Source organism: Sus scrofa, chromosome 5, assembly GCF_054392235.1.
Source record: "Sus scrofa isolate SSC_HxYL_T2T_F1_AM1 chromosome 5, Sscrofa_HxYL_maternal_Yorkshire_Landrace_v2.0, whole genome shotgun sequence".
NCBI lineage: Eukaryota > Metazoa > Chordata > Mammalia > Artiodactyla > Suidae > Sus > Sus scrofa.
The window spans coordinates 71,530,698-71,552,485 of NC_139387.1; the positions used below are offsets into that span (position 1 = coordinate 71,530,698).

Here is a 21,788-nt window from a genome sequence, read left to right on the forward strand (position 1 = left end):
AGGCAATCCCTGGTGGTGCCGTGGGTTAAGGATTCGGCATTGTCACTTCTGCGTCTGGGGTTGCTGCTGTGGCACGAATTTGATCCCTGGCCGGGGAACTTCTGCATGCTGTTGTATGGCGGGGGAAAAAAAAAAAAAAAAAAAAAAAAAAGGGAAAAAAGAAGTCAGAGGAATGGCCCAGGAGCTCGTGTCCCTCTGGCCTACCCAACACGGCTGTGCATAACAGCACCCATCTTCCACAGACAAGGGGCCCCGAAGAGACATGCCTAAGTCACAAATGGTTTGGAATCCAGCTGAAGCCACTGGATCGTGGGACACGATTAGATCAGTGTCCCAGGGCCAGCTATGCCTTTCCTGGGTCGTCTGTTGGCTACTCCAGGTTCGGCTTGACCATAATTACTCTATTGTTTCTCCTCCTGCTTTGACCTGTGCTGCTGGCCTTGCCTTGGCGTGGCCTCCCTCCTAAGTCCTGGGAAGCATCCAGAGCCTGATTCAGACTATGCCCCCTTCCCCCGGCATCGTGGCTGCAGGTTCCTTCCTGCTGCAACGGGCCGCATGGTTGGGGAGACACCCTTATACTGAGCCCACATTTTCAGGCTGTCGTGTAAACCTTCTCCGTGGAAACCCCTGGTGCCTGTAGACAAAAAGCTCCCTGAGAACGGGGGCTATGACTTTCTCATGGTGGCGTTCATGAGTGTTGATCCGGCACTCCCTTATTGCCTGGCATGTGCATCTTGGGAACACGATCCTTGTCTTTGAAAAGCCTGCAGGGAAATCGGGGGAGATGGCCCCAGGAACGGATAATTCTGGGACCAGAGCAGATGCGCCCAGACCAGATATGAGACAAGTCTGCTTTCTATTTGGGGCCTTAGCTGGCACAGGGCCTGGACATAGTAGGTGTGCAACAGATTGAAGAAAACAGGGAACCCATCAGTGAGGTGGGGCATGGGGAGCGGGAGGGGTGAGCCAGAGGGAGGCTGGGCTCGGACTGTGGAAGGCCAGGCCTCCCTGCCTCCCTAACGTGTCAAAACTTGGCCCTCCAAGCCGGGGTGGAACTTAGGCAGACTTGCCTTTTGTATGGACCACCCAGTCAAGGCTTGCTGAGCTGAGGTTTGGTCACCTCCTACAGGTCCATGTCTTGCCACCGGGTCTGAGAATACGCGATAGTTCCAGCTTGGATTTGTGTCCATGGAGACGTCCTGGCTCGGGACCCGGCCTGGCAGGGCTGCCTGTGGTGGATCAGGGAGGCCTGGGAGGCAGAGACTGCTAGCTAGGTGTGCCACCCTGCTGCAGCCCTTGGGTGAGGCGAGATGGGCTGCAGAGGCTCCCAGATGCCTGGAAATCCTGCCTGACCCTCATACTTTGGTCACCCGCATGGGCGAAGCTCAGACCAGGGCTGCCCAGAGGACAGACTTTTCCTTTTGTCTGAGAAAGAAATTCTAGGCAGATTTCAGGTGCAAAGGGTTGAGGCCACAGGAATTTTTCTAAGGGAGGTGATTGTATCTGCAGAAATCCACTCCCTTCCTCCAGGCCAATGATCAGAAGACACCCTTCTTGCTGAGGCTTTCTGTAAACCATTTAATCCCTCCAGGGACAGCCCAGGAAATGTGCTGGAGAACTTTTCCCACTTTTCCTTTGAGCAGGGGAGGGATGAATGGGGGCCAGCTGGAGGCGAGCCACGCTGGGCTCTGCCCCGTTTACCTCTGAAACAGGGAGGGGTCTCCTGGACTCCTCCTTGCCTCTGGCTGGCACTGTGCCCACCCATGAGCCTGGTCTCTGGACCTGCAGGGGCTGGTCCTGAGGTGCCCAGGCAATGGAAGCAGTCACTAGAAAAATCCCCTCGAGTTGCCTTTGGGGGTTTTCTCTGGTTCTAAATTGTATGTTTGTGTGTGTGTGTGTTGGGTGGGGGAGATAGGCAAGTGCCCTAGCACCTAGTCCTCCAGTAACCTGACTCTCGGAATGGCATTTCTTTTCTTTTTTTCTTTTTTTGCTTTTTAGGTCCACACCTGCAGCATATGGAAGTTCCCAGGCTAGGGGTCGAATCAGAGCTGCATCTGCCGGCCTCCACCACAGCCACAGCAACATCAGATCCGAGCTGTGTCTTCGACCTGCACCACAGTTCATAGCAACGTGGGATCCTTAACCCACTGAGTGAGGCCAAGAATCGTACCCGCATCCTCATGGACCCGCATCCTTATGGATCCCAGTCCGGTTCGTTAACCACTGAGCCATGAAGGGAACTCCCTCTGGGTGGCATTTCTGGTGGGCCAGGCAGTGTGATGGAGGAAAGAACCAGACACAGGCCCCAATCTCCTTCCCTGAGTCTCACTTGCCAGTGAGGACAGAGGCTCTTAGACCTGCCTAATTAGAAAGAACCAGCAGGGTCGCTCCCCCATCCTCCTACCGGAAAGAAACCTACTTTATTCTGGAGGAGTGAGACCCTCCCAAATAAAAGACCAGCAAGAGCAACCCTCTGCTCATCACGGAGCCCCCACGGAGCCCCCAAGATATTAGTGAGTTGATAGTGTTGCCCTGGCAACCATTTATCCCTGTACACTCCAGGCAGATGCAGATGGGGAAGGGACAGAGATGTCCTGTCCCGCTGGTGACATGCTCACCCTTCTGAGGATAAGTCTAATGGCAGGAAGAACAGTGGAAGGGCTCTCTCTGGTGGCCAGCATATCAATGACAATGACAGCAATGATAATGATGATGGCGAAGATATGGGGTCATGGGTTCTTTTTTTTTTTTTTTTTGTCTTTTTGTCTTTTTGCTATTTCTTGGGCCACTCCCGAGGCATATGGAGGTTCCCGGGCTAGGGGTCGAATCGGAGCTGTAGCTGCCAGCCTACACCAGAGCCACAGCAACGTTGGATCCGAGCCGCATCTGCAACCTACACCACAGCTCACGGCAACACCGGATCCTTAACCCACTGAGCAAGGGCAGGGACCGAACTCGCAACCTCATGGTTCCTAGTCGGATTTGTTAACCACTGCACCACGATGGGAACTCCGGGTCATGGGTTCTTAGGCTAAACCTTTTCCAGGCATTATTCCATTCAGTCTTCACTTCCGTCTTTTCAGATAAGCACTGTGGCTATTATTCCATCCACAGAGGAGATGGGGTTAATAGCTGGGTTACACGGTCACACAGTCAGCACATGGGGGAGGCAGAAGCCAGACCCAGGCTGTGACATCACAGCACGTCCAGGGCAGGACTCTTCCTGGCACGGTCTTCAGGAACCTCAGTTTCCCCCGCGTGAAGCGCTCAGGTGGGAAACGGAAGGATGCTTGTCATCACCCGAGACCTCGGCACCACAGCCGTCTGTTCATCCTCTGGCAAGGCAGCGTCTGTAGTTATTGTCCCCTCCTTACTCCAGGACACCCTCCTCCAACAAGGGGGGAGGTCTGCCTCCAGCCCCACTGCTGAGCCTCTGTTTTTTCCCAGTCTCGCAGGGAGGTCGTTCAGAAGGGTGGGGTCTCGGAGGGAGGGATGGATGCTGCTCTCAGCCTCCACGCCCAACAAGCAGAGCTGCTAATTGCCCTGCCCGCAGGCCTGGATGCAGCTTTGCAGTTCAGCAGCCCACTTGGCGGCTGCTTTTCTGAGGTGCAGAGGGAACCAGCCTCACTTAACTGGCTCTAGAGCTCCGCGGGTCTCCCTGACCCTCTGCCCCACCCTAGGCCATCGGGCGCCTGATTCTGATGGCAGGCTGTGCAGGCCAGGCGGGGGGTAGGGGGCAAGGCCCCAGCCTGGTAGCGCTGTTGTCCAGACATGCTTTTCCCTAGGGCCATAGCACGGCCCCTGGTGCTGCCTGGGTGGGTCTCCCAGGTGGGGAGCTGCACTGGGTCAGATTTCTGTTCTCCGGTCGAGGCCCCCGGGCCTGGCTCCTGGCTCTTGACTTGCACAGCCTTGCTCTGGCCAGCCTTTGTACGGGTGAACAGATTGAATTACCTCTCCTCAGAGCCGGTCCCTTCGTCTTTTTTCACTGTCCCCTTTACGAACCCCGATTTGCTCTGGTTCACTCTCCAGGCTCAGCCCTTCCTTCAGAGGTTCTCACACTCCTTTCTTTTTTAGCTGAAGTCAGTCTGTTCACAAATTATGCAGGGAAGAAAGTATGCACCCAGCGGGATCACTTATGGCAACAATACCAAATTGTGTCAAATTAAAGACAAAGCGTGGTATCGATTGTCAGATGCACTCCGATTTGAGGTCAATTGTGGAAAAGATGTGCATTTAGAATCATTGAAACAGGGAGTTCCCGTCATGGCTCAATGGTAACGAACCTGACTAGTATCCATGAGGTTGCAGGTTCGATCCCTGGCCTCGACCAGTGGATTAAGGATCCCACGTAGCCATCAGCTGTGGTGCAGGTCGCAGATGAGGCTCAGATCTGGTGTTGCTGTGGTGTAGGCCGGCAGCTGTAGCTCAATTTGACCCCTAGCCTGGGAACCTCCATATGCCGTGGGTTTGGCCCTAAAAAAACAAAACAAAACAAAAGGAATCATTGAAACACAGACCTGATGTGTTGGGTGGGGTGTTTAAGCTAACGTGTCCAGGAGTCACCTGTGAGAACAGTTCCAAACCTGCCTGTGTTACGGGGTTCAGATTGTCAACAAAATGATAAAACCCCAGAATAGCCCTGGCCTGGCAGTGCCTCTGGCACCCTTTGTAGAGTCCTGACATGTTTCTGCTGATGGGAACCGGTCCAGTCTGTTCCCTGGAACCATCTGGGGAGTGTTTGCTGAACTCTATCCCCGACACGCTGAGTTTAAATCTCTGAGGATGAGTCCGGGAAACTCTGTTTATACACCTCCTTCTCTCACCGCCTCATTGGAGAAGCCCGGGTCAGGCAGAGGAGGTAACCAGGTGGGTCTGGAGTAGATGCTGACCTGACGTCCCGGGCTCTGAGCCACACGGCCTCCCGTGGAATTACGTGAGAACTTCAAGTTCTGCCCTTTTTGTGAATCTCTCTCTCTTCTTTCCCTTCAGAGGACCCTGCCTGCCAGCGCAGGTCAGGGCCCTGGGATCTGCATTTTCAGGGCTCAGTCCAGCAGGTGGCCCCTAAAGCATGGGTCCGACAGCATGGGTTCCACTGACCGCTAAACTGTTCTGTTAGACAGATGTCGCCAGGCACCTACGAGGTGTGAGCCCGGGTGCTTGGGATTCTGGGCAAGGCAGGTCGCCGAGCACCAAAGTCAGGGGACGCCAGGCTGCCTGGGTGCTTCCCTCCCTAAGGTGGCCTCTCCCCCCACCCCAGGGCCTGTGGGAGCAGTGCCAGCTTCTGAAGAGTGCCTCGGTGTTCGCCCGCTGCCACCCCCTGGTGGACCCCGAGCCTTTCGTGGCCCTGTGTGAGAAGATGCTGTGTCCATGTGCCCAGGGGCTGCAGTGCCCGTGCCCCGCGCTCCTGGAGTATGCCCGGGCCTGTGCCCAGCAGGGCATGCTGCTCTACGGCTGGATGGACCACAGCTTGTGCCGTGAGTCAGTTTGGGACCCCCACCCGCTGGTGGCGGGGGCGTGGTTCTCGGTGCCATTCTGGAAGCTCTCAGGCTGTCACACCTCAGCTAGTCAGGGCCTGCTGAGACCCAGGTCCTGGGGCCCAGTTCCTGCCCAGCTCCTGCCCTCTGTCACCTGGGCACAGAGCACACTCCCTTCCTTAAAGGCTTTGATGAAGCTTGAAAGGCCCTCCTAACATGTCCTTGCGTCACTCCTCCTGCCTTTGTTCTTACTCCCTGCCTCCCTCGCTCCCCCCTGGCTCCCTCAGGAAATCCATCCCCTGCACTCAAAAACCTTGTTCCCCACCTGCCAGCAGAATCTCAGCAGGGAGTTCCCACTGTGGCTCAGCAGGGTATGAACCTGACTAGTACCCCTGAGGACTCAGGTTCGATCCCTGGCCTCGCTCAGTGGGCTGAGGATCTGGCATTGCTGTGAGCTGTGGTGTAGGTCATAGATGCGGCTCGGATCCCGCCTGGCTGTGGCTGTGGTGTAGCCTGGTAGCTGCAGCTCTCATTTGACCCCTAGCCTGGGAACTTCTGTATGCCACAGGTGCAGCCCTAAAAAGCAAAACCAAACTAACCGCCGCCCCCCCAAGCCAAAAAAATAACAAAAACTCAGCCGTTAATGTCTGAACTGATGAGATGCAGGGCGGTGGCTGAAATGGGATCCTGGGATCTTCTCAGGCTTTTATCAAGTTCTTCCCTTTCATTAAATCCCTTCTCTCCTTGGCCAGTGCTCATTATCCCTCCCCCTCACCCGAGATCTGTCGTCTAATCTCCTTGGGTCCCTAGTTATTGTCATTGTCACCAACCCCCAATTATGGTGATGAAGTAGGAACTTCTCCAGGCACCTCGCAGGCAGCCTCCTCTCCCCCGAGACTTCCCAGAGGTCACACAGGCTGATGGTGCAGGGGAGTGGCCCGGATATTTACACCACACACGCCTTTCGGTTGGTGTTTTGCAGCTTATAAATTAGAGCTTTTCATCTTTGCTGTGGGAGTGTGAGAAAGGTGGTTGTTAGCACCTGGGTTCTCCCCTGGAAGGGGGAACTGGCTTTTTTTTTTTTTTTTTTTTAGCTCTTTGAAGGTAGGATGGGGAGATGCCGGTGGCATCTTGCAGGAGAAGGGGTGTGGCGTGCTGAGATGCTCTGGCCCTTCTGGTCCTTTGGCCTCAGCATCTGTCAGCAGCAGGGTAGAGAGAGAAAGGAGAGACAGTCCAGGTCCATGAGGAACTGGTCCAGCAGGAGGATGGAGGCCTAGGTGATGAGGCTCGGAGGGCAGTCCCGATGCTCAGCAGACATAGTTAGGAAGGAATGTGCCCCATGCTGGGAGTGGGTGTGATGGTGTGTGCCCAGTCCAGTCCTGTGTGGGGGCGTTTGGTCGGGCCCAAGAAATTTTCTTTTTCTTTCTTTCTCTTTTTTTGTTTGCTTTTTAGGGTCACATCTGAGCCATATGGAGGTCCCCAGGCTAGGAGTCGAATCAGAGCTACAGCTGCCGGCCTACGCCACAGCTACAGCAACACAGGACCCGAGCCTCGTCTGCAGCCTATGCCACAGCTCATGGCAATGCCAGATCCCTAACCCACTGAGCAAGGCCAGGGATAGAACCCGCAACCTCATAGTTCCTAGTTGGATTTGTTACTACTGAGCCACGATAGGAACTTTGAGCCCAATTTCTTGAAGAAGAGAAGGGATGAAATGGAGGAAGGTGGGAAGGCACCATGTACCCCTTGCTTGGCCTCGGAGGCCTTGCACTTTCAGCCCAGAGGGGTTTGGTATCACCCTAAGAGGGTTTTAGGTGAAAGGGACAGAGCAGAGAGAAGCAAAAGAATTCCAGTTGTTTCTGGAGATCCAATGACCAAGGGAAGGGGTGGTGGTCCCAGGTGACCCTCCCGAGCCTTAGCCAGGCCCCACAAGGTGGAAGATGCCCCTGCAGGGGAGGAGGTGATGTTGGTCACTGGGGTGCCATTGGGTGGAGATGGCCTCTGGGAACCTGAAGATGAGGGGGGCAGACACTCAGCGGTGGGGGGAGGCAGGCTCTGAGCACCACATGGCTTGTGAGATGCTGCCTGAAGGGGGCGCTGGGGAGACTCCTGATTTTTCCATTGCAGGGCCAGACTGCCCCGCGGGCATGGAGTACAGGGAGTGCGTGTCCCCCTGCACCAGGACCTGCCAGAGCCTGCACATCAACGAAGTGTGTCAGGAGCAGTGCGTGGATGGCTGCAGCTGCCCTGGTAACAGACTCTTCACTTAATTTACCAACCCCAGGCCTCGCCAGTGCCCTTGGCTGGGGGGAGCCAGGTGAAGGCCACTTTGGGGACTTGCGTTTGTCCCTGAAATCAGAGGGCCTTTACTTATTTTTTTTAAAGTCTTTGTACAGAGTGATCAGGATTGAGCTGGTGTTTATTTTTAATTTATGTTTTCCTGTGTCCATGAAAGCACGTGTGTCTGGGGAATCGAAGGCCAGTCTGGGCTCCAACAGTGACTATGTTTGGTGGGCACGTGGCCCTTTCTGAACTGCCATGTTTTCTTGGTTAAGTGTCAGGGAATGGCCTGGGAGAAATACTCTAAAATACTTCCTGCGGGTGCGTACAGCTGAAAAAAGAGCTTTGCATCAGGGTGTCTTTCTCAGGAGAGACAGGGTGTGCTTTGGTGAGAAGTTTTGGTTCATTACTGAAATTACTGAAATTATTGAAAGCGAGTTTTGACTCACAACTTCCGGAAGATCTTGAAGAAAATTCTTGCCTTCATTTCTTCATCAGTAGGATGGAGATTAATAATTAGCCTCTTGGAGTTCCCGTCGTGGCGCAGTGGTTAACGAATCCGACTAGGAACCATGAGGTTGCGGGTTCGGTCCCTGCCCTTGCTCAGTGGGTTAAGGATCCGGCGTTGCCGTGAGCTGTGGTGTAGGTTGCAGACGTGGCTCAGATCCAGCGTAGCTGTGGCTCTGGCGTAGGCCGGTGGCTGCAGCTCCGATTCAACCCCTAGCCTGGGAGCCTCCATATGCCGCGGGAGCGGCCCAAGAAATAGCAAAAAAAAAAAAAAATCAGCCTCCTTTTCTCAGGGCATTGCTGTGCAAGATAAACATGCTGTAGTAGGTTCCTGGAGCTTCCTGGAAGGTGCCTCCAGCCTAGACTCACGGCTTTCCTACTGGAAGGCTTTGAACAAAACACTTTCCTCCATTTCTTATCACTAGAGTGGAGATAAATGCCTCCCCCCACCCCACTGCACACCTTGAGTGATCAGCATCACAGAACAAGTTCTCTGAACTTTTCGCAAGACGTGCTGAGCTGATGGTCACCCACGGGGATTCTGAGGTTATGGGATGAGTAAGGCTGATGACAAGGTTGAGTCTTGGCTTTGATGCCCTTGACCCAGAGGGACAGCTCCTTGACGACGGCCGCTGCGTGGAGAGTGCTGAGTGTTCCTGCGTGCATTCTGGGAAGCGGTACCCTCCAGGCGCCTCCCTCTCGCGAGACTGCAACACTTGGTAATGGGGGCTGAGCGGCGTGGTCTGGGAGGAGCTGCCCAGGGCTGCGGGAGGGGCAGTGGGGCCAGCAGGGGCAGTCAGGGCACCAGCAGGTGGAATAGGACCTGGCCTGGGCTGGGGCGACTTGGGGAAGAGTGCGGAGGTCAGTGATGGGGTGTAGGGATTATTACGGATCTGCCTGGGGTGGGGGGAAGGCCCTTTCACATGTAAACAGCGTCTCTGGTGTCCCCCCAACCACACTTTCATAAGAGACTCTCTCCCCGAAGAGGGACTGTAGGACAGTCACCAAGTCACGGACAGTTCTTCCGACCTTGAGATCATGGACCTACTAAGTGGCAGGAGGCTGCGGTGCCCCGTGGAGCGGGTCCGCCCTCCAGGGCTCTACCTGCAGCCTGGCCTGGCCTGGGCTGCTGCCCCCTGCATCACTTAAGCCATTTCCTCCAGAAGCCCGTCTGCCTGTACCCCCCATTCCCTGGGTTGGCTCTGCTTGTCCCCCCCCCGCCATGTCAGGGGGAGGAACTCCTCCAGGCTTCTTCCCTGGCTACCTTTCCCTACTGGGCAGCCTTTCAGGAGTCTCTCAAGCCGCCCTTTCAGAAGCTCCCCCCTCTCCTGTCTTCTACCAGCTGTATGTGTGTGTGTGTGTGTGTGTGTGTGTGTGTATGTTGGGAGGGTAGGCATTTGACTCCCAGTGCCTGGGTAGACTCCCTACGTTTCTCTCTTCTGTCTATTGGGGTCTCTTCCCCTTGGCTGTGTCCTCATGACTCCTCTGTGGCCAAAGTCCCATCCTGCACACCTTCAACCTCACGAGGCTCCCTCTGGCGTGAGCGCCTTTCTTTTCCCAGACCCCTCCTCTGGGGCTGTAGAATGGACGGTGCATTGTCCAAATTGGTTCACAGATGCCTGTGTTTGCAGAACCACCAGTGACCCGTGCTTCTCTCCCCAACAGCATTTGCCGAAACAGCCTGTGGGTCTGCAGCAACGAGGACTGTCCAGGTAGGCGGAGCTTCCCCTCCCCTGGCCCTGCTCCCAGTGGAGAGGTACAGCCTCCCTTATGAGCCAGGAGGCCACATGGTAAGGCAGAGAGAAGGTGGTCTCTGCATAGCCTGGATGCAATGCCCAGCACGGCTCAGCTCGGGTGCAGAACCAGCCAGGCTAACCCTTTCCTCCAGGGCCAGCAGAGGGAGGCCCCCAGGAGCCAAAAGGGGAGCCTCCACTTGGGCTAAGCTTTCATTGTCTTTTTTCCTTTACCTGTTTCTCAAAGGATTCAATTGAATGAGCTGAAAAGACTGTAGGGTCACAGATGACTCAACAAAGATGACGCCAATTCCTTGGAAAATTAAGAGGAAGAAGGGCCTGGTAATTCTTTAAGCTTAAAGTGAGAAATTTCCGGATTTCTGTGGAATGCCTAATCCCAAGACCTTGGCAGGATCTAAGAACTAGAAAAATCAGGCCACCCCACAATCCTCTGTACCCTGTCATCACCCTGGAAGATCTATTTAGGAAAAGTTGTCTTGGAGTTTCCATCACGGCTCAGCAGAAACGAATCTGACTAGTATCCATGAGGGTGCAGATTCGATCCCTGGCCTCGATCAGTGGGTTAAGGATCCAGCATTGCTGTGAGCCATGGTATAGGTTGCAGACACAGTTCAGGTCCCCCGTTGCTGTGGCTGTGGTGTAGGCTAGCAGCTGCGAGTCCGATTCAACCCCTAGTCTGGGGACTTCCATATGCCACAGGTGTGGCCCTAAAAAGCAAAAACCAAACCAAACCAAACCAAACAAACAAAAAAAACCCACCCCAGAAAACATCCACTATGTGCACGATGGAATGTTTGGTCTGGGGGCAACAGTGCAGTTCCCTGTTCCAAATTCAAAACTTGGATGATACCTTTGCCGAGGATGCAAGAAATTTTCTTGATGCCTTGATAGGAAGATACTAGTTCCAACTCTTCCGTCTACTAGGTGGTTTGATATTTTGCCATCACAACCAGTAAACTGTTGCTCTGCATTTTCAAGGCCTCAGCCCTGACCCTCTTCTTCTAGTCCTGGAGCTAGTTGATCCTTGCCTCCCAGTCCATCTCTATCTATAGCACACAGCCTATTTCTATACCTACAGAGAGTCAGCTGGCAAGGGGGCTGTCTTATCCCCCAGTGTGATGATTGCTGGCAGAGCTTATGATGGGAAGGTTCTAGAAGGGGATACACCTAGCTCTGCTGGTAAAGCAAAGAGCAGGCTGGGGTTTCTCTGCAATCACTGGAGGAGCTGACATTGTGACTCTTAGAAGAGAACTGGGTTTTGATTCTCTGGAGTAAGATGAGCGTGTACCAGTTGTATTATATGTGTAACAGACCACCCCCAAACGTAGCAAACCACCAGCCTTTAAAACTATCTCAGAGTTTCTGGATGTCAGAAACCTGGGTGTGGCTTGGCTGGATGCCTCTGGCTCAGGATGTCTCCTGAAGTTGCAGTCAGGTTATTGACGGGGGCTGTGGTCTCATCCGAAGGTTCCTCTGCCAGGAAGGGACCACTTTGAAGGTCACTTGTGTGATGGTGGGCAGGCCTTGGTCCCTCACCAGGAGGACCTCCCCTTGGGACTGCCTCATGATATGACAGCTGGCATCCTCTAGGGCCAGTGACCTCAGAGAGAATGAGGCAGAGCACCCAAGACAGAAGCCACAGTCTTTTAAAAACCTGCTCTCCAAAGGGATGTCCTTTACTTCGGCTGCATTATATTATTCGCTAGAGGCAAGACCACGTGTCTGCTCTACACTCAAGATGAGGGCATCACACAAAGACATGGATACAGGAGGTGGGGCCCACAGAGGGGAGCATCTTAACGGCTGCCTAGCACTGAGAATCTTGAGTCTGGGAGTGGGAGGGAGAAAAAAATTGCTGAGGTGAGCATCAGCACCAGGCAAAATTGTGGTTTCCCCGCAGCCTACAGACTTCCCTTTCTGTAACCCTGCGTTCTTTCGCCTTCCTCCACAAACCAACTGCCTAACCCACTGGGGCTCTGCTAATTTAGTTTCCACTGTGCCGTAAAGGTTTGGTCAAGATGAATGAGGAAGGAGCATGCCTGTTTATAGGGACTATTCCTCAAACAAGGAAAGCTCTGGGGATAGAGTTTCAGATTCCTGGTGGAAGAGTGTGGGAGATACGCCTCCTGAGCTGGGATGCTGGAAGTGGAGGGCTATGCATATACAGTCCCAGTGCTAGGAGTGTGGAATGTAGCAAAAGCCTGAGGCTGGGGGTGTGGGCTGGGGTCTCAGGCAGCCTGGCTGAGGTTCCAATTCCACCACCTGCTTGCTGGGTGGCGTTGGCAAACTGCTTATCCTTTGCAGCCTCAGCTTCCTCATCTGTAAAATAGGAGGATAACAGCAGCTTCATCCCACACAAGCTGTTGTTACCCGACACTGTTGTTACCGACAGCAAGCACTCAATACACGTTAGCTGTTTCCATCATCACAGCTGCCGCTGTTTCATTAAGCAGGGGTCAGAGACCGATGGAGAACAAAGGTGCCCAGAATGTGGAGGGGTGGTGGGAGGTGGAGCGTGGCTGGGATGGGTGGGGTGGGAGGGCAAGACCCAGCCAGAGCTTCTTGGCCCCGTGAGAGGCCCATGCGCCTTCCTGGGCTGGAGGGGGAGGTAGGATCTTGGTAGGACTCTGAGGCATCTAAACTGATCCTGCCACTGGGACTCAAGCTGGCTGTTCTGAAACCTCGGGAAGGAAGATAAACTTCCTCTCTGGCTAACAGGAACAGCAGCCAGGAAATCGGGATGGAGCCTTTCCAGTAAGAGAGAGCATCACTAGGCACCAGGGCTCACTTGGGACATCTGATGCCCTGAGTTCATGGCAAGTCCCCCCCACAATGGGGTCTCCAGAGTCACACCAGACCTCCTTCAGGCCAGGCCAATGTGTCGCCCCTCCTGGCCAAGACTCCCCTCTGCTCCATCTCCATGTTCAGACCCAGGTGTGCCTGTGTCCTATGGCACCTGTGTGCCCAGGCTCAGCCTGACATGGGCTTGGCCCCCTTGAAATCAGGCTTATTGAAAACTGCAGAAGCCAGCCCATGAAGCAGTCCTGGGCAGTCAGTGTCAAGTGTTTTGTGTCCTGGAATCAGACAGAATGTCCACGCGCCTATTCCTCTTGGGCCACTGTGGGGCCTTGGGTGAGATTTTCTCTGTGCCTTGGTTTCCTCGAGCATAATAATGGCAGTAAACGACAAGGTGCCCACAGAACACTTAGACATGCGTCTTGCGTGTTTGGTGGACATTACGCTCGCGTGATTTGGAGGCAGGCTTTGGTGAATATTGATGCAGGGAGGAAGTCTGCATGGCTTTGCAGAAGGCCCAGGGGCTGGCAGTTCTGTAGCCGTTTGGAAAACGATAGAAGCCCATGAGCTGAGCATAGCAGCACCATGGAGGCTCACTTCCTACAAACAAAAGGGCTTGTTTAGAGAGGTAACCAGTTTCCATCCCATGAGTGACTTCTCCTTTTCTTTTCTCTTTTTTCATGAGAGGGTTTTTATTCATGTAGTGGATATGCTTTAACTTCAGGCTCATCTCCTTTCTGCTGTTTGCTATTTTTTTTTTTTTTTTGTCTTTTGTCTTTTTTGTCTTTTGTTGTTGTTGTTGCTATCTCTTGGGCCGCTTCCGCGGCATATGGAGGTTCCCAGGCTAGGGGTTGAATCGGAGCTGTAGCCACCGGCCTATGCCATGGCCACAGCAACGTGGGATCCGAGACGCGTCTGCAACCTACACCACAGCTCACGGCAACGCTGGATCCTTAACCCACTGAGCAAGGGCAGGGACCGAACCCGCAACCTCATGGTTCCTAGTCGGATTCGTTAACCACTGCGCCACGACGGGAACTCCCTGTTTGCTATTTTTAAGAATCATCTGCTTTTCCTCCGTTCGCCACACTTTTACTGCCCACCTGCTGTGTCTGGTGACGGCCAGTGGCTTGGAGGGCTGCCTTTGGCTGGGAATGTCTTGGGGACTTTGAGGCAGAGCTTGGGGGAGCAGCCCCCTATGGCCCATTCTTCTGGCCCCTGTTCCATCTCCCAGCCCCCAGCTCCCCAGCAGCTCCAGCAGCCACCTTCCTGGGCTTCCTGTGCTGCCTGCAGCCCCATCCCTCTGTGGTACCAAGGAGACAAGCTAAATATAATATTTAGATGTCTGACTCCTGAGAAACATCAGAACACCAATCATGAGCGGTCAGAGCAGGAAATCAGATCTGAGGATTAGATTCTGGCCTGAAAGTTTTGCTTCTGAATGTTTGTGTATTTTGCTGCTGACCCCTCTTTTCCTGGGCATTGTCAGAGATGATGAAGCCCAACGTCTAACTCAGATAAGCGTGCTCTTGAGAAAACAGAGAAAGGTTAGGGAAAGAATCCCCACCCACTGCATGGCAACCGGGTCAAGACATGTGCTAGCTACAAAAAAAAAATGGTTTTTTTGGAGTTCCTGTTGTGGCTCAGTGGTTAATGAAACTGACTAGTATCCATGAGGATGCAGGGTCGATCCCTGGCCTCGCTCAGTGGGTTAAGGATCCGGCCTTGCTGTGAGCTGTGGTGTAGGGCGCAGACACGGCTTGGATCCTGTGTTGCTGTGGCTGTGGTGGAGGCCGGCAGCTGCAGTTCCAATTCGACCCCTAGCCTGGGAAACTCCATATACTATGGGAGTGGCCCTAAAAAGAAACACACACACACACACACACAATTTTTAAAAAAGAGTTTATCTGGGAAAAAATGGGTTTGAATCAGGCAGCATGAACTGGAAGGAGTTAGGAGCATTGCCCAGGAGCCAAGGGCAAAACTTAAAAAAAATGTTTATCTGTTATTCTTTGTATTTATTTATTGAAAAAGCCACTAAAGTTAATTTATTTTTATTAGAGTTGATCTACAATGTTGTACCAATTTCTGCTGTACAGTAAAGTGACCCAGTTACACACACACACACACACACACACACACACACATTCACATTCTCATATTATCTTCCCTCATGGTCTGTCCCAAGAGACTGGATTTAGTTCCCTGTGCTGTACAGCAAGCCCTCACTGCTTATCCATTCTAAATGTAATAGTTTGCATCACTAGCCCCAAACTCCCCATCCATCCCACTCTCTCCTCCTCCCCTTTGGCAACCACAAGTCTGTTCTCCAGGTCTGTGTGTCTGATTCTGTTTTGTAGATAGGTTCATTTGGGCCGTATTTTAGAGTCCACATATAAGTGATAGCATGTGGTATCTTTAAAAAGGCTTTCTTTGGAGTTCTCTGGTGGCCTAGGGGGTAAGGATTCTGCTGTGGCATGGGTTTGATCCCTGGCATCTTCTGTATGCCGTGGGCTCAGCCAAAAAAAAAAAAAAAAAAAAAAAAGGCTTTCTCATGGTACCAGTGGATTTGGAATTTGTGGCAGAGCTACTATCAGTTGGGACGAGCCTTGCCCCTAACTCATCACCTGTTCTCTCAGACTTCCATGAACTGTGACCCCTCACTCATGCCCTTCTTGGGAGGCAATGCAGAGGGAAGGCACGAGATCTGTTTCTACTCACACTTCTGACACCAAATGTGTATGTGTGTTTCCCCCGCACCAACCAATTCTATGGCTTTCTGGACATCTCCTGGGCATCCTATAATTCAATTCAGGTCTGCCCCCCACGATCCAGAGTTAGCACAGACCCCGCAGGTTAGGGCTCTGTTTGAGCCACAGGTATTGATTGGGTCCTTGCGGCATCTGCTTCTGTCCAACTTGGCTGCAAACGAGGGATTCCCACAATGACCTCCTCAGGTTCAATAATTGCTAGAATGGCTCACAGAACTCAGGCAAACACTTTACTTATTCTTATGGGTTTATTCTGAAAAATATTATGAAGGGTACCAAGGAGTAGCCAGATGAAGAGGTCCCCAGGGCGAGGTCTGGAAAGGCCCTGAGCACAGGAGCTTCAGTCCTACAGAGTTGGGGGAGCCCCACTGTCCTGCAGGTAGATAGGCTCTCCAACCCACAAGCTCTCCAAATTCTGCTGTGTACGGGTTTTAATGGAGGTTTTATTTTATAAGCATGATTGGTGGTGAACAATCTCTCGCCCCCCTTCCCTCCCTGGAGGTTGGGAGATGGGGCTGAAAGTGCCAACCCCCTAATCATGCCTCTGTCTTTCTCTAACCAGTCCCCATCCTGAAGCACTCTGGGGACCCACCAAGAGTGGCTTCATAAGAACAAAGGATGCTCCTATCATCCAGGATATTCCAAGGAGTCTAGAAGCTGTGTCAGGAATTAAGGACAAAGAAGTTTATATTACTGCCACCTCTGCGATACTGGTGACAAGGATGCTAGGGCTTTTTCCTAGTTCTCTGGGCTGAGTGTGTCCTCCTGTACTGTGCCAACCCAGAAGGGATCCGCCAGAGAGACAGGCAGAGGGACACTCACTGTAACTGGGGGCTTCTCATCCTCCCCCTGCCTTTCAATACATACCAAAGGCAGGGCCACACCTGCGCCCAAGGCTGGCCCTGGTCCCCACTGCCTGCTGTGCCTTTCAGTGCAAATGTGGGCATGAAGGGGAAGGCAGGGGGCTGATGCTTTTGACCTTTCACCAGTGGGCAGCTGGAATCTCCCTTAGGCCCTGGGAGGCCCCCAGCTACATGGCAGGGCCCAGCATCAGCCTCTGGAGATGAAGCCACGTGGGAGTGGCTGTAAGACCCTTTTGGGGGACCTCGGGGTGCAGACCAGATCGGTGCTATGCGGATAAGTCTCTGCTGTTTGGAGGCCAGGGTGACTGGGGTGGGGCGGGAAGGACCTCTGCTTTATGGAAAGGCCACAGTGTGCATCTGCATGTGTTTTTTTCCCAGAGTGGAAGGCAAGGAGAGAGGGAGCACACAAAGGCGGGCTGGGAAGGGATCCAGATGCCCACTTTAGCTTCAATGGGTCCATTGTAGGCCCTGGAGGGAGATGGGGTTGCCCTGAGCTGGGGCGGGGCCAGGGGGCATCACTGGAGATGTTGGCGGTCCCCCCCTCCCCAGCCCCCTGCCCGGATGATCTGTGGTCCGAGGTGCATTGAGCCAGCAGCACCGGCCTGCACTGGGGCCTGGGGAGGAGGCGGAGTGGTTGTGGGGGGGGGGGTGAGTTGAGGGCTCCAGCTGCAGGGGCACACTGGGGAGTCCTCGCACCGCCCCCCCTCAAGACATGTCAGCGTGGGTCAGGGAGCTGGCTTGGGCAGTGGTGAGATCATGGGCAGATGGCATCCTGGGCCCCCATTGGCCCCGGGTGGAGTCAGCGTGGATTGGCCCGTGAGGAGGCCCGAGGCCACTCCTCCGCTGGGGAGGAGGGTGAGGATGGGGTCCTGGTCTTTGTGCTGCTAGAGCCCCGCCTCCCCCTGTCCCCAGCACTGCTCTGGGCTGCCCTTCAACCCCCTTGCCTTCGGGGACTCCCCACCCCCTCAACAGCCTCTGCAGGCCCGAAGCCCTGGTCCCAGCAGAGCCGGAACCCGGAGAGGCTATAGGGAAGGGCTGGGAGCCACAGCGAACCCAGAGCCCGCCTCTCTCTGGTCTGGCTCTGCCACGGACTGGGTGTGGCTGTCACTTCCCTGAGGCCTGGAGCTGACCCGACTCTGACCTCTCAGAGTTCAAGGAGTGGGGTCTGAATAGGGTCCTCCAGGGGAACCCCTTTCCAGATGGTATGAGGAACACCCCCAGGGGGCGCATTCTCCTCTCCCCTCTGTCCCCCCCACCAGGGGACCCACTGGGACATCCCCTCCCTTCTGTCCCCCCAGGGGAGTGTCTCGTCACAGGACAATCCCACTTCAAGAGCTTCGACAACAGACACTTCACCTTCAGCGGGGTCTGCCAGTACCTGCTGGCCCGTGACTGCCAGGACCACACCTTCTCCGTCATCATAGAGACGGTCCAGGTGAGCCCTGCCAGGCAGCCCCAGGGTGACTGCGGAGGCTGCTGGGGAAGGGGCCAGTCCCCTTGACTGGGCTGCTGTGAGCCCCTGGGCCCATCTTTCCTCTGGACAACAGAGCAGAGGGAAGGACAGATGGGGCGCGTGAGGACCCAGGTCCCTGATTCCCTTTGGAACAATAGGCCCGAGGATCAAGGGATCAAGCAAGCCTAGGATGCTGATAAAGGACCAGCACAGGATGGGAACGGGTGTGGGAGCACGGGGAGCTGGGCAGGGGCGTGGTGACGTCACTCTGCGGTTCCCTCTTGGCAGTGTGCTGACGACCCCGATGCGGTCTGCACCCGCTCGGTCACCGTCCGCTTGCCCAGCCCGCACAACAGCCTCGTGAAGCTGAAACACGGGGGAGGAGTGGCCATGGATGGCTGGGATGTCCAGATCCCCTTCCTGCAAGGTGGGCTTCCCCCCCCCCCACAGTCCCCTTCCACCCCAGCCATGCTCTGCTGCCACCTCTTCTGCAGAAATGGGAGGGAGAGATGTCTTTGTTGGGCAGGCTGGGTGTCCTGGCCTGCATCCTGCAAGAAAGGAAGGCTTCCTGGAGGAGGAAGATGAGCAGAGGAAGCCGGGGGAGGGCGGGGTGGCTGGTGATGGGTCAGACCCCAAGACATCATGAGGCAAAGCCTGGTGACCCCATGACCTGTGGGAAAACCTACCTGTTCAGTGACTTTGCCAGACTGCAATGCACCATTTACACGATATGTACATTCCAATCTTCACCTTCAAAGTGGCTTCCAGACCCCTCCCCTCTTCTTTTTCTTCTTCATGACCACTGGCCGCCCCAGGGGCCATTATCCCAGATTTACACATAGTGAACGAACCTGAGCCAATGGGCACACAGCGCGTCTGTGTGTGTTTAACGCTGTGTGTGTCTTCCCAGGAGACCATCTCTTCCCTAAGGCAAGTGGTATTGCCTCTTGCCTCGTCGCCAGAGAAAAGTCCTGTTTCAGTTTTGCACACAGCACCACTCGGCTGTGAGGACTGAGTAACTCAACCTGGTAGCATGTGCAACAGCAGAGGAATGCCCAGGGGTTAGGGGTTCCATGGAAGAAAGACCCAGGCTCAGGGCACCTGCCCAAGCTAAGGATGCGGGCCTCTGCCGCCCTCTGGTGGCAGTAGTGGGAATGGCAGGCTACTGTCAGGATACAGAGGCACCTTCCTGGGGAGCCCGGTTTGTACTACACCCACCCTAATCACCTTTCCTCTGAGACCCCCCCACCCCTCCACTTAAGCCTCATGACACCCCCAGCTGCTCCCTATTCACTGCTTTCATCGCTACTGTTCTTTGCGAGATACCTCATCCTTCCCTATGATCTCCTGCGGGTCACCCCGCCCTCTCACATCTTAGCTTAAATCACTTGCTGGGTTCCAGGTGACCTCCGCATCCAGCACACCGTGATGGCCTCCGTGCACCTCAGCTATGGGGAGGACCTGCAGATAGACTGGGATGGCCGCGGGAGGCTGCTGGTGAAGGTAGGTGCCCTCGGGAGCTCGGCCTCCTCCCCGCAGCCTGATCTACAAAATCCCCATTCTGCTCCGGTGGGACGGTGCCTGCGTGGGAGGAGAACTCCTTTCTCCCTGAGCCCCGAACCCCAGAGCAAGGAATGGGCCTCTCTTGTGTGCGAGAGGCTGGTGTTTGCTGTCTGAACGCCCCTTGTTCACTGGAGAGTTCCCATTTCCGGGCTCTGGTACCGGAGGGCCCCCAGACTGGGTGGCTTCCTGCCGGGCTGGGGAGTCACTTCCTGTGAAGTGGCCACTTTCTGTGAAGGGTTGGCCTGGGCACCGCCCAATCCCCCTCCTGGTCCCTGGTTCTCTGCAGCCTGGGGGCCACTTTCCCTGCTCTCTGTGGCCCCAGAGTGACACTAGGATAGGGATCTGGACAATTTCACTTGGCTTCCACATACATTTTTTTTTTTCCCTCTGGAAATTTCCCTACAAGGTATTGTCACTGCCATTTGGTAAACGATGCAACCAAGGCTCAGGGGCCTGGGAGATGTGACCAAGACGGCACACCCTCTGGATGGCAGGGTCACTCCCATGGGGCCAGTGCTTCTCACTTTCGGATGCCTTTGCGCTCTTACAAATTAGTGAGGACCCTGAGATCTTTTATAAAGGTTCTATCTATTGATATTTACCAGATTAGAAATTAAATCAGAGGCGTCTATGAACTCGTTTTAAAAGTAATAATAACAGTAGTTCCCGTTGTGGCTTGGTGGTAACAAACCTGACTAGTACCCATAAGACTAGTACCCATAAGGATGCAGGTTCGATCCCTGGCCTTGCTCAGTGGGTTAAGGATCCAGTGTTGCCGTGAGCTGTGGTGTGAGTTACAGACACAGCTCGGATCAAGGGTCGCTGTGGCTGTGGTGTCGGCTGGCAGCTGCAGCTCTGATGGGACCCCTAGCCTGGGAACCTCCATATGCCGCAGGTGCGGTCCTAAAAAGCAAAAAGAAAATAAAAGTTACAATAATAAAGCTACTACACATTCACATAAACATTAACAAAAATCAGTTCTCCTGAACAACAAGAAACAGTGAGAGGAATACCATTGCTTTGGTTTCTGCCAATATCCTTAATGGCTGGCTTAATAGGTGACAGCCAGGGTGCCCGTGCTTCCTGCGTTCAGTCTGCAACATCAGAAATCATGTAGGCACTGGAAAACTGCACTGCACGCTTGGAGAGGACCAGAGGGAAAAAGCCAAATAATGTCTTCATGTGATTGTGAAAATAGTGTTGGCCTCCTGGACCACTCGGGAGAACCTCAGGGACCACTCCCTCCCCTGGGTCCCAAGGTCGCACTCTGAGAGCCCCTGCCCTAGATATTCCCTAGGACCCCTGGAGGTCTCCTCCTGTGCGTGGGGGTCCTGTGTTCCGCAGGGCCCTTGGTGTGACCCTGTGATGGGATGGGCACCTGGGGTGCCCCCCATGATGGCCTGGTTTCTTCCAACCTCATGATGTCGTGTTCTTTTGTCTTAAAGTCTCTAAGAGAGTTCCAAATTAAAGCCTTTTAAAATTCCCTTTTATGAAAAATAAACCCTATGACCGCAGGCCATAGAGCACGAGGATCTTGGAGGTCTCCTTGCCAACTCCTCACGTACAGTTGCAGATGAAGATCCCGTCATTTCTGGAGCAAGGAAGTGACTTCCCAGGGGCCTCATGGTCCTTTGGTTACAGAGAGCAGACCGGGTCGCCTGAACCCAGGTCTTCAAAGGCTGTGCCCTTGTTACTCAGTCCCCCCACCGCACTGGCACCACCACCAGAGGAAAGTATTTTTTGTTTTTTTTTTTTTAGGGCCAGTGTGGCATATGGAGGTTCCCAGGCTAGGGTTCGAATCAGAGCTGCAGCTGCTGGCCACAGCCACAGCCACAGCCACACCAGATCTGAGCTGCATCTGTGACCTACACTACAGCTCAAGGCAAGGCCAGATCCTTAACCCACTGAGCGAGGTTAGGAATCAAACCCACAACCTCATGGTTCCTAGTTGGATTCATTTCCACTGCGCCAGGACAGGAACTCCAAGAGGGCGCTTTTGATCTGCTCCCCACCCTCCACCCAGATTTCTCTGAAGAAAGGACGCCTTGCTTCGGTGGGCTGGTTCTCCCTGGGGCCGGTTTGGTCAGTTTGGCTAACAAGGAGAGGTCTTTGTCGGTCAGGATTCAGGACAGGGCAGACGACTCTGGGGCCCGGGGAACGTTCTAGGTGTTTTGATGGGAGGAGGAAAAGGGGCGTTTGTGGATGGGACTGTCAGGAGCGGGTGCCCCTGCTGACCCCGGGGTTTTAGGGACCATCAAGCAGAAGGCGCTGGCTGGAGGGTAGACACCGAGGAGCAGCAGGGTGGGCACCCCCCCCACCCCGGGCAC

General features: G+C 54.4%; 1 protein-coding gene across 1 annotated transcript in view; it reads left to right on the plus strand.

Annotated features, from left to right (window-relative positions):
- VWF (von Willebrand factor) overlaps window positions 1-21,788 on the plus strand; it is a 139,241-nt gene that overhangs the window by 30,760 nt on the left and 86,693 nt on the right. The window contains 7 exon segments of the mRNA NM_001246221.1: window positions 5,258-5,474; window positions 7,602-7,724; window positions 8,869-8,980; window positions 9,927-9,973; window positions 17,744-17,880; window positions 18,187-18,325; window positions 19,301-19,401. Coding sequence (NP_001233150.1) covers window positions 5,258-5,474; window positions 7,602-7,724; window positions 8,869-8,980; window positions 9,927-9,973; window positions 17,744-17,880; window positions 18,187-18,325; window positions 19,301-19,401 — 876 coding nt within the window.